At 38.8% G+C, this 16,973-nt stretch overlaps 1 protein-coding gene across 2 annotated transcripts in view; it reads left to right on the top strand.

Annotated features, from left to right (window-relative positions):
- Window positions 1-16,973, top strand: part of LOC122785266 (inactive dipeptidyl peptidase 10-like) — a 280,721-nt gene that overhangs the window by 158,510 nt on the left and 105,238 nt on the right. For both annotated transcript variants that reach the window (XM_044050998.1, XM_044051006.1), the window contains exons 2-3: window positions 2,169-2,283; window positions 5,003-5,098. In XM_044050998.1, the coding sequence (XP_043906933.1) occupies window positions 2,169-2,283; window positions 5,003-5,098 (211 nt within the window). The remainder of the gene's footprint in view (window positions 1-2,168; window positions 2,284-5,002; window positions 5,099-16,973) is intronic.

Raw genomic sequence — 16,973 nt, 5'->3', positions numbered from 1 at the left:
TTTTAGCATTGTCTTTGTCATATTCATACAAATGCCATTGGCAAAGATGATTCACAAAAGCCAGTGCAGATGATTTACTACTGTGTGAGTTGGAATTATAATATCTACAATATAGCAGGGTACAGTTAAGTTGGGTCTAAATTCCATGTTAAAAAAATAAGAAAAAAAACATTATAAATGTGAGCAAATGTGTCTTGCCTCTGATATCATTGTCCACTATGTTTGCAATGTGTGAAAAAACTGGGCTCTAAAAGTAAGACAAACTGAGTTTTTGTTGCTTTTAAACCAGTGTCAGCATCTGAGAGAGATAAATGGAAATGAAGCTCCTTTGTAAAAGTTGTAATTGGCAATCATTTTGTTTTTCCTCTCCTTGCTAATCATGGCATAGTAGTGGCTTGCTGACCAGCAGTCACCATTTTTTTGTGGATAATTGAGGCCAGGATGCTCTGCAGAGTGGAGAAATTTATAGGTTGGAGGCTTAATTCACCTTATCAGAGGCAGCAGATGTGGTGGAAAACCAGGTTTAAGACCCTCTAATACTAGGACTCAGAAAAGGAGGTGCTGTGAAAAGCTTCACATACTCCTCAGGATGGCTATTTCAGTGCAGATAATATCACATAGGGGCAGTAAACTCTATGGCCACTCAGATTGCTCACACCAAGCCTTTACTGCAGTCTGTTTGAGCGATGGAACACTTGAGTGGAAAATGCCTGCTTTACTGCTCATGTGACAGACAAGCAATATCTTCGGTTGATGGTTGAGGTTCATTCGTAGTCTTCCACATTTCATTACATGCAATTTCTGATTTCTGAACGCGTGGACAACAACAATCCATTTATATTAGAAAAATGATACTCACAAGCAAGTTTTGCACTCGACAAATGACCTAATGTTAAGAAAAATATCTATGAATAAGATATTGAACCTTGCATTACGTTTTAATTAACCAGAACAAGCTTAAACAATGGCTTGCATGAAATTTGAAGTAAGAACAACTGCACATATTCTAATAGAGGATGGTCAGCTCTGCAAATTCGAGCATGGCTTTAGTATGCTATAAACAGCATTTAGTATGTTATAAACAGCATTGTGTAATTGTATACATATATAATATATATTGTCATATTTATAAAACTCAGTATACAAACACAGTTTCTCTGCTGTGTCCATTTGAGAATGGGGGGGCAATTAAAAGCACACAGGGCAGTTATACATAACAACACACAGCTGAGTTACATATAGTGCAAAAAAGAGAAAGAAAATTTGTATTTTTAATAGTGTTTTTTTAATATTGACTTAATATTATAATCTATTAAGTCAATATTAAAAAACACTATTAAAAATATTGACAGAGACACTTGGTTTTGACTGCTCACTTGTGAATGAATGATGTGAAATCCTCCGTATTTAACCTCCAATATGTCATCAAAGAGCCCATTGATATCAATGGATTAACTTGTGTTCCCAGCTGCTCAAGTACAGTCACCAGAGGCCAAGTGTAAACAGTAATTTGGAATTGTTGGGGTTATGAGGGCAAGTGAGAATGGTTGTTAATTTTTTTGAGAAGGGATGAAGAGACAGCACTGTAGGTGGAAGGATAAGTGGTGGTGAAGACCTTCTCCCCTCTGCTCCCTCCATGTAATGTATCATTTCTCCTTGAAGAAGCCTTCAGATACTGAATTTTTACCTCAATTTACGTCTTCCAGTGTTTAGCCAGGTGCCATGGTAGTTTACTTTCTGCCAAATACATGTTTGTGCTTTGGACATGGTACACAAGACAGTTCTCCTGTGTTGTTTTTAGATCCCTGGTGTTCTTCCTGTAGCTGAGTAAACCTGGGCTAGTCTCTCTAATGTCAAACAATTCTATTGATTTGATGAAAATGGAACATCACATACTTCAGGATATTTTTAAGACTGCAGTTTGCATCACCTCTCTGATATAATCTCACAAGGAAAATAGTGCAAACTAAAAATAAACCCCTGAGACTGGTGTCTTTACTGACAAGTCTTCCTAATGAATATAATATAATATAATACATAATATAATACTAATAATAATAATAACAATAATAAAAAAGGAACAACTTTTTACATCTAACCAAACTGAAAGAAATGATTGGATGTTGTCTTTTATCCTCTCTGACCTTTAACTCTCTGTGTTTTCGCAGGATTTGGGTGGGGTCAGTCCTCCGCAGAGGAACTGGAAGGGCATTGCCATTGCTCTGCTGGTCATCCTGGTGGTCTGCTCACTCATCACCATGTCTGTCATCCTCCTCACACCAGGTAACACTTCAAGAATACCAGTTTTTTTATCTGCTTTTTTTATGCTCCTAGTTAGTTCTCAACAGGCCTGACAATTGGATTTCAGGCCTGATACGATTGGACGGATAAACCAAACAGTAGCTTGACCAAGTTAATGAGTATTGGTGCAACGCTGTACCCACTAAAAAATCCAGACATATTTACGCCATCAGGAGATTGTCCTGGATATCCAGACAGCAGGTTGAGCATGCAAGACTCGATCACTGTGAATTATCCAAAACTTTTCCCGCCGTACTCTCACATGAGCTCACAAGGACAATATCCAGAACTTCATTTGGTAGTGGAGGTCTGAGAGACAACTGTCAACAAATCTGTATTTCCCTCAGCTTGTCTGGGCATTTTAGGCTTTGCATCTCACAGGAGAAGGACAAAGTTAACATACAACTGGTGAACATAGTTTTAGTAGATGTTTTTGGTCAGGAGTTGGAGATATGAAACGATATGAAACCAACTGACTATGACATGGCCACAGAGATAGATAAAACAGTACAAATTAATGAATAAGAATAAAGGTAAAGTCAAACACAAAACAGGACAAGTAACAGTGTGACAAATATGTGCAAATCATTCAAGTATTCATTAAAAGGCTTTAGGACTGTAACATTTGCTTATAACTATTATACCTTATAACAGGTGTCAGGTATGTGATTTGATACAATTTTGAAAATATCTGTGTCTCTTGTACAGAACATTAAAAAAGCAGTGACCACTGTTAAGCCAGACAATCCACCCTACTCAAAACCACTCTGAGACCTGTGAGAACGGGTCACATAGCTGGAGTTTATTGTTAAATCCCCTTCTTCAGCTATTTTGATATTGTACCATCATCCTGCCCTCAAAGTTATGAAACAACACTTCTTACTCATTTACACACAGCCTCACTCTCCCCTGGTGTATTCACTTGGTTAGACTTCCATTACCTCCATAAACCAACATAGTGCATGGAGTTATCAAAGAAAGCCAATATGGCTGACATTCAAAATGAGACTTGGCCTTCCTTCTCTGCACAAAAGCAGCAGACATCCTGTTAAGACAGAGCTTATATTTGGCACATTCTCATTCGTAATTGAACTGAAACATTTCCAGCAGCACCACTGGAACAGCTTGAGGATTTTCTAGCCCACTTGTGACCATGTTAGTGGACATGAAGTGCCACGGTGAGTGGGTATATTGTTCCCCATGCATCATTTTTCATTTATGTATGTTTGTCTTAATGCACATCTGGACTGAAAGGACACTCAGTACATTTGTCTCCCCAGCAGATGGAAACCGCCATCTTCCCACCTGTAGTTGTTGACTTTGAAACAACATTGAAATTGTTTAGTGACTAGCTGACCATGTTTAATGAATTGGCTTCTTAAACAATGACCAACATACATGTATATACTTTTACAAATATGTATGCATATCCTAATAAGACAGACAGTGTAGCTGGAGGTGGCAGAGTTGAAGATCCTGAGATTTTCATTGGAGGTGACCAACATGGAAATATTTAAAAATCAGCATATTCAAGGTACAGCGCAGGTTGAATGGTTTAGATACAAAGTAATAGAGATAAGACTGAGATGGTTTGGTCAAGTGCAGAGGACCCGCAGTGCTTATACTGGACAAATGATGTTGAAAATGGAGCTGCCAGACAGGAGGAAAAGAAGACAAACAAAGAGATTCATAGATGTTGTGAAGGAGGATATGAGGACAGTTGGTGTAACAGGAGAGGACACAAGGGATATGAAGGCAGATGATGCGCTGTGGTGACACCTAAAGGGAGAAGCCTAAAGAAGTATAGACACGTGTCTATATCTTTAATGAGCTAACATCAGTTATTTTACTCACCATGCTCTTATGGGTTAAACTAAAGTACTGATATTTATGGTGAAATGTATTTCATATATGATTTTGGCAAAATCAAACTATATTATATACTTTTATTTTTGTGCCACAGAATTAGCTGTCTTTGAGAAACTTAAATCTCTGATGTGGAACCTGTGCATGGTGCAGGACCAGCAGCAGCTGTGTTTGAACATGCTGCCAGTTGGTTTAGGGAGGGCTCAATTTGCTTTGCCATCAGCCGCGTGCAGCGCAACAATGTTGGAAACACAAAAACAAAACACTGCTATTCTGAGAAACACAGAAAAGGTTGTGTGGAGCTGGTCGACTTCAATGTCTGATGTTGTGGACATTTGTAGTTACACACAACAGCCTCAAGCTGGTTTTGGACATGCACTGAAGTCCTGAAATCACTTTGGGTCCTGAAATCAAAATTGGGTGTAGTCTTTCACTTGTGCAACACATAAGGCCAAAAAGGCCCAATATATTTATTGGACTCTATATTCTGAACTCTTTTGTGACTCAGGTCCAGATTTCTGCATTAGCAAGGACATTGGACCACAGAAAATGCAACAAACCATTGAAATTAATCTACTTTTTCTCTATTATCAGTGACTTATCATAACAAATTAGAATCTCACTGTTAATCTGTTTTGGCCATAACAGAGAGTGGTCCGATAGTGCTAACAAATAAACATACCAACTCATATTATCTAGACATTTGTGTATATTAATACATTTCATTTAGTATATATTCCCCATACCAAAGGATATAGTACGATACAGTTTTATACTACAAAATATGTTACTCGTGCCTTTCCATGCAAATTAATAAATGACTTGCTTTTTGCAGCTGACACGCAAGCTGGAAGTGACACCAAACTGACTGTGGAGGATTTGTTCAAAGCTGAATTCCAGGTCCATGACCCAGAAGCCACATGGATCAATGGTGAGTTCTGCTGTCAGTTCCCGGAACTTTGATGACAATGATTTTGCTGAAATGGGTTTGAAGAAATGCTGCATGTGGACCTAAGGATGTTCTGCTTCTATGCATTACAAAAGGACCACATGGTATTTTAAATGTTTTTTTTTTGTGTTGTACCATTTTTGTTAGTTTTGCGATTTTTTTTTTAGTTTTGATGGACCCTACATGCAGTTATTATCGTTTTGTGTAGTACTGGAGGAAATGGAGACACATCGACACAGACACCAGCATGTGATATATCTCAGACTGAGCGAAATGGACAAGTACAGTCAATTTCCTTAGATGTCATTAACCTGGAATGTGATTTTCAAATATAACTCCACACATATTTATGATTTGAACAACATAGAGATATAGAGATAGAATTTGTACTAAAAATGGTAGTTTAAGATATATATATATAAGCTTCTTAACTCTTCTCTTTAATCCATAAATGTAAATTCTTCAGAACTAAACCCTGTTTAAATAATGTGAAGAATGTCTTAAAATTACATAGTAAGTCCCTGTCAATATTAAATGATAAAATAGCTTGAAATATATCTTATTGTATCATAATGACATGTTCTTTTTTGTATTGTTAATTTAAGAGTTGTTTTTTTTCATGTATTATTTTAGTTTTGCATTTGTGTTTGGTATACAATTATCCAGGTTTACTCTGCCACCGACGCAAAAAGAATTCTGGGATATGGTCGGCTGCAAACACTGATGTATCCTTCAAAAACAGGCAAATGTCAGGCACATTCATGCTGTAGGTCAGCTGGGTTTGGGTGGACTTGAAGAAAATACAGCAGATTTGGGTGGGTCGGTCAAAATACGGCACCATCGTAAATTAACTATGAATGACTGTGTTTAATGTCCACCACCTTGTCCTCCCTCTCCGACTTCATCCCTCTCTCACTCTCTCTCTCTCTCCCTCCCTCTCTCACTCACTCATAGATCTCGCACACAGTGAGATCTATGTTTTATTTGTTCCTAATGGAGTATCCGTATCTTGTGTATAGATCCACCACTGGTTTCTGGAGGGTTCATATACCTTCTCTTCGCTGTGCTGACCAGAGTGGTGTTGTGTATCCCAGCAACCAGTCCCTCAAGCACGCGCACATTCAGCTTAGATAGTGATGTGCTGGAAGCATGTAACAGGCTGTTTTGTCCTTGCACAATTAAATAACATAACATAACATAACATGTTTGGAATAATTTGTCTATTTATTTAACCTCTTCCTTATTTCTGGGATGTGGAAATATTCATACATTATAATGAGCAGTCAGCATCCAGGGCAGCACTGAGAGTGAAACCTCCTGATAATTATTTATTATTTATTTAAATACATATTTAATTAATTAATTGTCCACTTTAGCCAATCAAAAAGGTCTCCAGTCCATAGCAGGGCAAACACACACAGATGAACAACATTCACTTTCACATTCACACCTAAGGTCAATTAATTTACGCCAATTAACTTCTGCATGCTTTTGGTCTGTGGGAGGAAGCTGAACCAACACGGGGAGAACATGCAAACTTCTCACAGGCCCTGGGTTGAACTGAGTCGTCAACCCATGCCTTTTTGCTGTAAGGCAACAGTGCTAGCCACTATGCCGCCGTCAAGTGGCCCCTCCTAATAATTTTAGTTATATATTAAGATAAATAAACCCTAAATACATAAATAAAGGATTGTTAAATTGGCTAGCCTCATGGGTCCGGATCAGCTTTCATAAAGAGTTGGGCATGTGTGGGCGACTGCTTCCATCACCTGTCCACTGCTTCATGCTGATATATTTATACAAAACACAGCCAGTCTATTACTTGATATCAGTGACACTTTGATGGATCCTGATTGTGCTCCTCCTTTGTTCAGCAGCAGGGGGATGACATTACTCCTCTCTTTGCCACTGCTCCTGCTTTGTCACTGAAGCTGACTTTGAAAGCCAGCAGACAGTTTTAAACGAGGATGACATGTTTCACCCTAGCTTTACCTCATATCTTGCTATGCTAATTCACTCTGGAATGTATTTCCCCTCTTCTTATTTACATCATATTGATCCGTATTTGCCAGAAGGGGGATCATATGTTAAAGCTGGAGAAGTGCGTCAAGCCAAGCGCGAGCTAATCTGATTATGGTTTGTTCAGAGGAAGCAGAGAAGATGAAGGTATCTCAGAGGGAAAGGATTGGATGGATGGACAAGATTGTGCCCTTCCCACATTGCTCTCCGTCTTTCTCCTTCCCCGCAGATTAGTGTGTTTATTTTGGCTTTCCTCTTTGTGGCCCATTGACTGTGTGACTCGCCTTCCACGCCTGGGGGAAAAGAGAAAGAAGCGAGGCCCTTCTGTCCATCAATATTTCATTCCCGGGGTGACATTTTTCCTCTATCTTCGCAATGCCATCTCATTCCCCTGAGCTGACCTCAGGCTTGACAGAGAGCAGTGATGTTGTGCGATGAGGCAGCCAGAAAAGTTAGCTTTATAGGCTGGTGTGTGGATAGATGGGGCGAAATAGAGCCTGGACAAATGGGGGAAGATAACAGAGTGACGGGCAGGAGGAAAGATTGATTGCTAGGATTTTGAAGCTAAAATGAGATTTTCTTTTCTAGTGGGACGGAGGCTTTCGAAGTGTTGAGTTGAAAGTCTTTCATCTCTGTCTACATTAGAGATAATTTGGGGATGATGTTATGTGGTCAAATGAATAATCAGGTGAAAATGGGCTGCAGCAGAATAACAAATCATCCACAACATTAAATTGGTTTCATTAGCACAAAATGACCAGTGTCATAGTCATTTCTCTGCTAAAAGCCCTACTGGTCCATATGTCAACCTAGACTATAGCTGAATGAATAATTCACTTTATGTATATGCATAGGAAGATTTGTTTGGCAGTTTTAAGACAGTTACTTTTATCATACATGATAAAAGTAATACAAATGAAATAAAAAGTAAAAAGAGTGAGATAAAAGTGATCCAGACTACACTAATAGGCTTAACATTAACAATAACTGCTGGACCAATACTACAATAATAAATGTGTCAAGAATACAAACTGTAAAAACGGAAATATTATGTGCAATATTACTTTTTCAGTTTTTACAGTGCTCTAACAATCATTTTTTACTGCTTTGTTTTACATCTCAGGACTGTACACCTTCAGCCAGAGAGAAGAAGATCAAATTCACTATTAACATCAAAGCAAGTCCTAGTTAATAACACCATTCCTGTGTTGAGCTGAAGCTCACCAATAAGCCAACTAGATGATGTTGGTGATCGGAAAAAGAGACAAGGGACACATTTCCAACCCATGCGATTAGACAAAGAGATAAAACCAGTACAATAAAAGCATGATAGAACAAGACTAATATGACTGTCAATGTAGAAATATCTGCACAATCAAAATATGCTGGTGCCTTTTTTACGCACAGCTTCTGTTCGGTTTTGTGTCTGTGCGATTTTCTGGAGACATTTGTAAGATTGGGCATCTTCTACTATCTCGCCCTTGATGATGGTTATTTGGTAATACACTGTAAATGTTGTAAACACAACAAACCAAGCAGGATTTCCACCGACCGAATAAACAGGAGCACACTGAGCTTGCAAGGATTCTTTCTGTGATGTAGTTAAAGTGATATACGATGTGGTGTCAACACAGGATGTTTTATTTTGAAAAGTAAACCGGATGTTCCATTTTCCTACTTCCTCTCCCGCTCCTGCTGAATTCCACTGAATTTGTGCGCCTCTGCTGCAGCATCCGCTAGAAATGGAAGCGCTGCATAGCCACTCCAACCCCCATCTATATTGGGGGTGTGCCCAGAGGAGGACAGTTGGTGAAGAAGCATCGGTAAAGTGACAAAAGCATGGGAAGAGTCAGCTAATACGAAAATTCAGATGTAATGGGAGGAGTTTAGCCAGAGTTGTAGTAGCAGCAGTACATACACCCATTTTTAACACATGAAGACATGTGAAGTAGTAGTGACAGCACCTAGATTTCCATAAATCATTGACCATTGCTATGTACAAACAAATTGTATTTAAATCGGCATAGCCTCTCTGGCCTTTACAGCACCAGAGATCCAGGAAATTTGTATTTTGGTAAAGACAAAGGTGCTTTTAATGACATGTGTTAATGTCAGCCAGTTAATATGAATGAGCATTTGGACTGATCAGCGAGTGAGACACACTCTCCAAGGAAAGATAAGGCAATGAAGAATAAACTGATAACAGAGAAAAGTAAGAAAGGTGCATCTACATGAGATCTGAAATGTAGACAGCACATTTAATCAAAACAAGCGCAACACAATTTTAATTAAGGAAAATAAGAAAAAGGTGAACTTAGGTTGTTTACTTTATTTCAACACAATATTTTACCATTTTTATTTTAACCTCTATAATTAAGCAGTTATAATCCAATTGGAAATTGACAAACATATTGTTATTAATAATTAATAATAAATACAAATTAAAATGTAATAAAATATAAGAACTAAAGTTAATAAATTGCTTGGCTCTAATATTTTTTTTTGCTTTTCACTGTTTTCACTGAGACATTATAATATACATGAACAAACTATTGGATAAAATGTAATAGTATCTAAATATGAAAATGACATTTGTTGTTGGAAAGAGAATCTGTTTGAACACCTTGCTGCTGTTTGAACAAGGTTGTATGTGCTCCCAATGTGTTTTTTGAATTTGGTGTGGTCCAAACACAATGTACATTTACGATGACTGTGTGCACACACAGTGAATCATTACTCCATAATTTAAGATGAAAAATAAATAATTTGATAATCATGGCAATATTCACCTCAGTCTGTGCATTTTATGAGTCTGACAAAATGCTTGTAAACTGTGAATTTTGACAAGTCTTCACTCATTATGAGGCTCAGCCCTCATAGTTGGCACCAGCTGGTGTAAATACACTATTATGTTTGCTCTGGTGTGGGGTTTGCCATGCACAAAATCTCACCAAACTTGATGTACATATCAGGACCTGGGGAAATTGTCGACCTCGTCTAAGGCGATCCCATGAATCTTGTAGTAACTGTAGTAAAAACAAATTTTCACATTTTGTATTCCCACTAGCAAAGGGGAAAGTACAAGGATTAGAATGAGGGGCACATTTGATCTACAGTTGTGTGCAAAAGTGTTTGCCCCCTTCATGATTTCTTATTTTTTTATCAAACAAATTTAAATATTAGTCAAAGGCAACACAAGTAAACACAATGCTTCTTTTAAATGAAGGTTTTCATTATTAAGGGAGGGAAACAAAATCTAAACCTACATGGCCCTGTGTCAAAAAGTGTTTGCCCCCTAAACCTAATAACTGGTAGGGCCGCCGTTTGCAGCAACAACTGCAATCAAGCGTTTGCCATAACTTGCATAGAGTCTTTTACAACGCTGTGGAGGAATTTTGGCCCACTCATCTTTGCAGAATTGTTGTAATTCAGCCACATTAGAGGGTTTTACGGGCATGAACTGCCTTTTTGAGGTCATGCCACAGCATCTCAGTAGGATTCAGGGACCACTCCAAAGTCTTCATTTAGTTTTTCTTTAGTCATTCAGAAGTGGACTTGCTGGTGTGCTTCGGATCATTGTCCTGCTGCAGACCCAAAGTTCCCTTCAGCCTGAGGTCAGGAACAGATGGCCGCACATTCTCCCTCAGGATGTTTTGGTAGACAGCAGAATTCATGGTTCCATTTATCACAGCAAGTCTTCCAGGTCCAGAAGCAGCAAAACAGCCCCACACCATCACACTACCACCACCATAGTTGACTGTTGGTATGATGTTCTTTTTCTGAAATGTGGTGTTACTTTTACGCCAGATGTAAAAGGACACACACCTTCCAAAAAGTTCAACTTTTGTCTCGTCAGTCCACAGAGTATTTTCCCAAAAGTCTTGGGGAACATCAAGATGTGTTTTGGCAAAATTGAGACAAGCCTTAATGTTCTATTTACCCAACAATGGTTTTCGTCTTGGAACTCTGCCATGCAGGCCATTTTTGCCCAGTCTCTTTCTTATGGTGGAGTCATGAACACTGACCTTAACTGAGGCAAGTGAGGCCTGCAGTTCTTTCGATGTTGTTCTTCTTTTGTGACCTCTTAGATGAGTCGCCGCTGCGCTATTGGGGTAATTCTTGTCGGCTGGCCACTCATGGGAAGGTTGCCCATTTGTTTTCTCCATTTGTGAATAATGGCCCTCACCCTGGTTCAATAGAATCCCAAAGCTTTAGAAAGGTCTTTGTAACCTTTCCCGGACCGATAGATGTCAATTACTTTATTTCTCATTTGTTCCTGAATTGCTTTAGATCACGGCATGATGTCTTCCTTTTTTGGGATCTTTTGGCCGACTTCACTTTGTCTGACAGGTTCTATTTAAGTTGTCTCTTGATTCAGTAGGTCTGGTAGTAATCAGAGCTGGCTGTGGCAAGTAAAATCTTCCAAAAAATGTGACTTACCATAGTGACATGATTTTACAAGGGGGCAATTACTTTTTCATATGGGGCCATGTAGGTTTGGATAGTTTTTTTCCCCATAATAAATAAAATTATCACTTAAAAACTGCATTTTGTGTTAACTTGGGTTGTCTTTGTCTAATATTTAAATTTGTTTGATAATCTGAAACATTCAAGTATGACAAACATGCAAAAAAATAAGAAATCAGGACAAATACTTTTGCACACCACTGTATGTTAAAGACCATTGAACTGTGATTTCTGACTTCAAATTTAAATTTCCCCATTGTTGGATGAATATAGGATTATGTTACCATATCTTATCTTAAAATGTGTTTGGGAACTTTGAACTGTGGATGACAGAATTGCACTTCTTGATATACAGTCTCCTGGAGGAAGAAGGAATAACATGCATCATGCTTCTGCCCCGTCTCTATTCTTTTTCAAATGTTTCATTACATAAAGCTTTCAGGGTGTGATCTGCATTTGATACACTCAAAAGTACATAAATTATTGGTGACATCTCTGTACGGCTGCGTAATAGCTAATGTGTGCACACACTGACAGGCATGCTTCTTGCAGCTCTAGTTTTCACCTTGTTTTTAGCTTTATCATCATTATTTAATGGGTATCAGTCATTGCTCTTAACCAACCTTTCAAGCTGTTCGCGCTTTATGTGCATCTGAGGTGATAAAAAAGCCCCATGTACAACGATGTGGGCTGTTGTTGCAGATTGATGGGTTACCATCAGTTCTTATGACAAGTGGACTTACTTTTTTTATGCCTCTATGCTGGCAGCCATGGTCCGCAGCATTATGTCTTCAGGTTTTCTGTAGGGATGTCCCGATCTGATATTGATATCGGATATCGGTCCGATATCAGCCAAAAAACAAGTATCGGACTATAGTGGACTCCCTCTAAAATTTCCGATATAAGCGATTCGATACAAGCAGTCCATTCTGCTCCAGCATATCCATCCACCAGTGCACGTTGTGATCATGTGGGCTCTGCGTGTCGGATGCATGTAGAGCCCACATGATTACAACAGTGTGTGTGTGCTACTGCTTTTTCAGAGCTTAAACATTTTTTTTAACCTCTGAAATCAGAGGCTACAAAGCCGCACAGCAAGCGCGAGGTAGGCATTAGCACCACGCTAGCTCATCCTGAGGCAAACTGCTAAAACAACATTATTTCATGAACCAGTGCCACCTGTTGACTTTCAACAGCCTCTGTTTGTTAATTATACCCCAAAAAACAGCCGTGCCAAGAGCTTTATGTGCTTTAAATGTGTCCTGAAGCTCCACACATAGAGCTAAGCACGTCTGCGGGGCCTGGCTCCATTTTTACCTGCGGGACGAGTCACTCACCCAATGTAGGTTGGGCTAATCCAAAATAGTGAAAACAAGGGGGGTGTTCTCTGAAGACACACTGTTACCGGTGAAACATGGGTGCTCTTAAACACCTCCATTAGCATTTGATACTTTCCTCCTGATGAAATTAACCATAATTAACGTGGCAAAAAATCCAATATTCTTCGGTTGAAGGTTAAAATTTATGTAACCCACTGGTTATTAATAATTGGGTCATTTTTTCCTCATACCTACTGTTGGTGACTATTGTTTTCTGTTTAAGTGAGGAGTTTAAGTTTTCTGTTTTAACTGAGGATTTCTCATCATACCTGTGGAGATCAAGTCATGGATAAATGGCTACCACAGTCTGACATTACTGTGTGATGATTAGTCAAATGGAGTGCATCGCTGCAGATGAAATCTGCTGCTAAGAGAACCATGATTCATCAGGTACACACCTCCATCTCACTGGTTAATGGAGCCCCTTTTTTCACACATCATTGTTTCTTTATAAATGCCTCCCCAATGCCTCTGGAACACACCCACGGTATAAGAGAGGATGGTGAATTGGCATGTGCTGATTGGCCCATGCGTCATTGAATCACTCACATCATCTGATATCATTTGAGACAAATCTACGTATTAGCTATCGTTCCAATGTGCAATAAAGGCATCGATTTGCATAAAAGAAATTAATTTCAGTGTGATCTGAGGTTGCTGTTGATTGAGATCTGGACTGAGATTGTAAGGCGACATCTGGTCGCCATGGTGCTGCTTTATGTGTGTGTGTGAGTGTGCAGTTTGTGTGTTTCTTTTTCATGCCGATGCGTGTGGTTGATGTGCATGAGAAAGTCACATTCAGCTCACACCACTGAGTCACTGGTGTCCCTGGATACTTGCAGCATGTCATTGGCAATCTGGTGTGAGAGAGAAGGGTTTTGTATTTTGTGTTCATATTGGCAAGTTGGCAAGCTAACACTTAATAAGAGTCAGTTATAAGGATAGTAGAATATTTGATTGTGTTTGTGTAATCAGTGTATTACATGCAGGTAACGCTGGTCCACTTTCCGTACTGAGAAGAAAGATGGCAAAAACCTTTTTTTTTTTTTTTAGTTGCAATTACTCTTGTGGTTTCTAGATATTTTAAAGCAGATATGTTGTATCTGAATTATGTCTGTAAAAAGAATCTTTGAAACCCTGAAATAATATTTGCTTCCAATTTTCCAAATTTCAAAATATTGGCATTTCAATGCAACAGCCTCATTAATAATTTTGGTGGCACGTTTATGTCATAAAATCATTGGGTTTAGTGTTGTATATGGTATATGTATGTATTTTTTTTCCCCGTAATTTCACTTGCTTTCCATTGAGACATCTTCATTAAAATATTTCTTCCCCTCAGCAACACCATCTTTATATATAACTGTAACCATGTGGAGGAGGGTAACAGCTAGCTGCAATAGCCACATGTCAGCTGAAGCCATGATCCATGTTTTCACAGCTTCTTTATTATTAAACTGATGACATGTCTCTAATGATACCGTGGAGGCATAAATGGAATAATGGGAGGTGGCATTTGCTGTAGGACAGTCATATACAGTAGCTTGAGTCCAGTGTGTGTCCTTGACGATGATAAATACTTCCCCCCTCTGGCCTAATTACTGTCATAAGCTGACTAATGCTGCTTCAGCGAACAGAGAATCCAGATTTTTGTCCGACACATCATCTGGTTGACTTGATTTATGGAGTGCAGTGTCCTTGCTCACCCTCAGTGTCATGTCATCACATTGTGAAAGTCTTCTGCAAACCCAAATTATACTTTTACTTTTACTCATAATATACTGTATGTTTTGATTGTTTTCTTTAAATTTGGATATTGTATTGATCTATAGAAATGTGATTGACCCACAGTAATAGTAATTTCACGTTTAATATGTTCTTACCCCTAAATTAGACCATTGTTCCTGTTATCTCATTACTGTGTGTATTGTCAATGGTTTCCTTGGTGGTCCCACCCATGTTTGCTCACATTGGTTTCTCCTGTGGGCAAACATTACTAAAAACATATGGTACCTGCATAATTTGCTCACTTCAAAGCCATGCCCACTTAGTGCCCAGGTTGGCTAGAAAGGGTACAAATTGGGCATGGGCTTGAAGTAGACAAACACTGGTGAGGCCACCAAGGAATCCATGGATAAACCCACTTGTCAGCCCAAATATAAACTGCATGTGGCCCACAAGGTCAAGCTTGCTGTAAATTGTAAGTCAGTAATATGATAATATTAAATGTGAAATTATTGTGTCACTGTTAAGGAAAGATGTTTAATTTAAATACTGGCTTACCGATAACAAAGTTACAGCCATTATTTGCAATTTAATTTCACAGCCAACAAATTGTGTTTATGTTGTGGCGGAGAAAGAGTATGTCTAGGTCCTAGATTTGTTATTTTCAAACTTTGTTTACTTGGTTTCTTCAAACTACCTCATAACCTTGAGTCTCTTGGAATATTCTTTTTTAATTTGGATTGCAGCAGCCATTTTAAAATGTAGTGGCATATTTTAGCCTCTCTCAAACAAGCCTACAGACAAAATATAAAACTGACATTGATTGTTTTAGAGTGAACATTAAAACTGAACAGTAGTGTGGGAGTGTGGGAACAGAATGGGGGGATTGCAGTTTCCATCATCCTTAGTGGAAATGATGTCCTCAAACTTAACTGCAGATTTGCTTCAGCACAGGAAATGAGTGCTGTTCCATCTGATGCTTATTTGTATCCACGCCAGAGAAGCAGCACAGATGACCTCTGCCACCAATGTTCCTGCTGGTTGAGCCATTTACCTTGGCATTGACAGATCCCATATACATGAATCTTAACTAAATGGGTGGGACAATTCAACTTCAAATTGTTTGGGGACCCAGCTGTGGGTCCTGATTCAATCTTTGGGAGCCACTGGTGTGCACTGTGCCAACGATCCTGCCTTGAATTGCAGCCATTGAACATTGAATTTTGAAACATTTGTTGCTCAGGCCTGAGCAACAAAACAAAAGTTGAAGTTGGGTGTGGATGCTTCTGTATGACACACTTGAACTATGCCACAAGAATATTTGCTGCTTTGTGGACTTAAGGGCACTTGCAGGTTTCCTTAATTAGCACAAAACATGAAGTAATTGCTTCTAAATGCCAAATTATGGTCTGATTTTCAAATAGATGTTTTTGTACCAGCAGGCGTGTTTTCTTTGTTGGATGACTAATCACTTTGCCGTTCAGTTTACTGGGTCGTTTTGAGTTGAGCCATCAACCCACCTCGATTTTCTTTCATTTTCCTAATTAGCTACACAATCGTGCTAATTAATCTTTATCCCTGTGCCACTCAGCATGGTGGCAAAAAGGGAGGGAAAGATCAAACTTGCTGTCATCTGCTACCAGTGATCTGCAATGTGGTTTGCAATGTTTGGATCAGCATAGGGAAAGAGTGTCTTGACAAAGTGAATCACATCCACTCGGGTGCATTTGCAGCATAGTACTCAGGGGTTAATTAAAATTTGCATGCTTCAGCACCTCGGATTAATTAACATTAGATACTCACCAAGCTGTGCAAGAGACTGGCTGCAGAAGTGTTTCTCTGCTGAGATGCAAATGTGTGGGCATAGGACATGCAGTACATTTATTAGAGAATAAAAGTTGTTAATGGGTGCATGCTGTTGCCTGATATCTGCCTTAACAGTATAGTACAGGTAGTGATACATACATTAGTCAGTGTTGACTGCATTAGATGCAACCCCAGTGCTGAGAACCAATCTGAGACACAAAGACTCTCATTGCCTCACTTTCTTAGACAGCCTTTTTAGTGTGGAAATTGAAATTTCTCTATGTAAATTTTTGTAAATTTCCCTGCACCAGATTCCATGGAGAAAATCTCCAATTTTACATCACAACACACAGTAGTTGTTGATTCATTGCTGCATCCAACATTAAATTTAAATGTGTCATTCACTGACTTTGGTGTTTGAAATCCTTTTCATCAGATTTACCATAGGGACACAAACTTAC

The sequence above is a fragment of the Solea senegalensis genome, linkage group LG2 (assembly GCF_019176455.1).
Source record: "Solea senegalensis isolate Sse05_10M linkage group LG2, IFAPA_SoseM_1, whole genome shotgun sequence".
Taxonomy (NCBI): Eukaryota; Metazoa; Chordata; class Actinopteri; order Pleuronectiformes; family Soleidae; genus Solea; species Solea senegalensis.
Note: the sequence above shows the minus strand (reverse complement) of the source record. Positions and strands in the feature narration are given on the sequence as shown.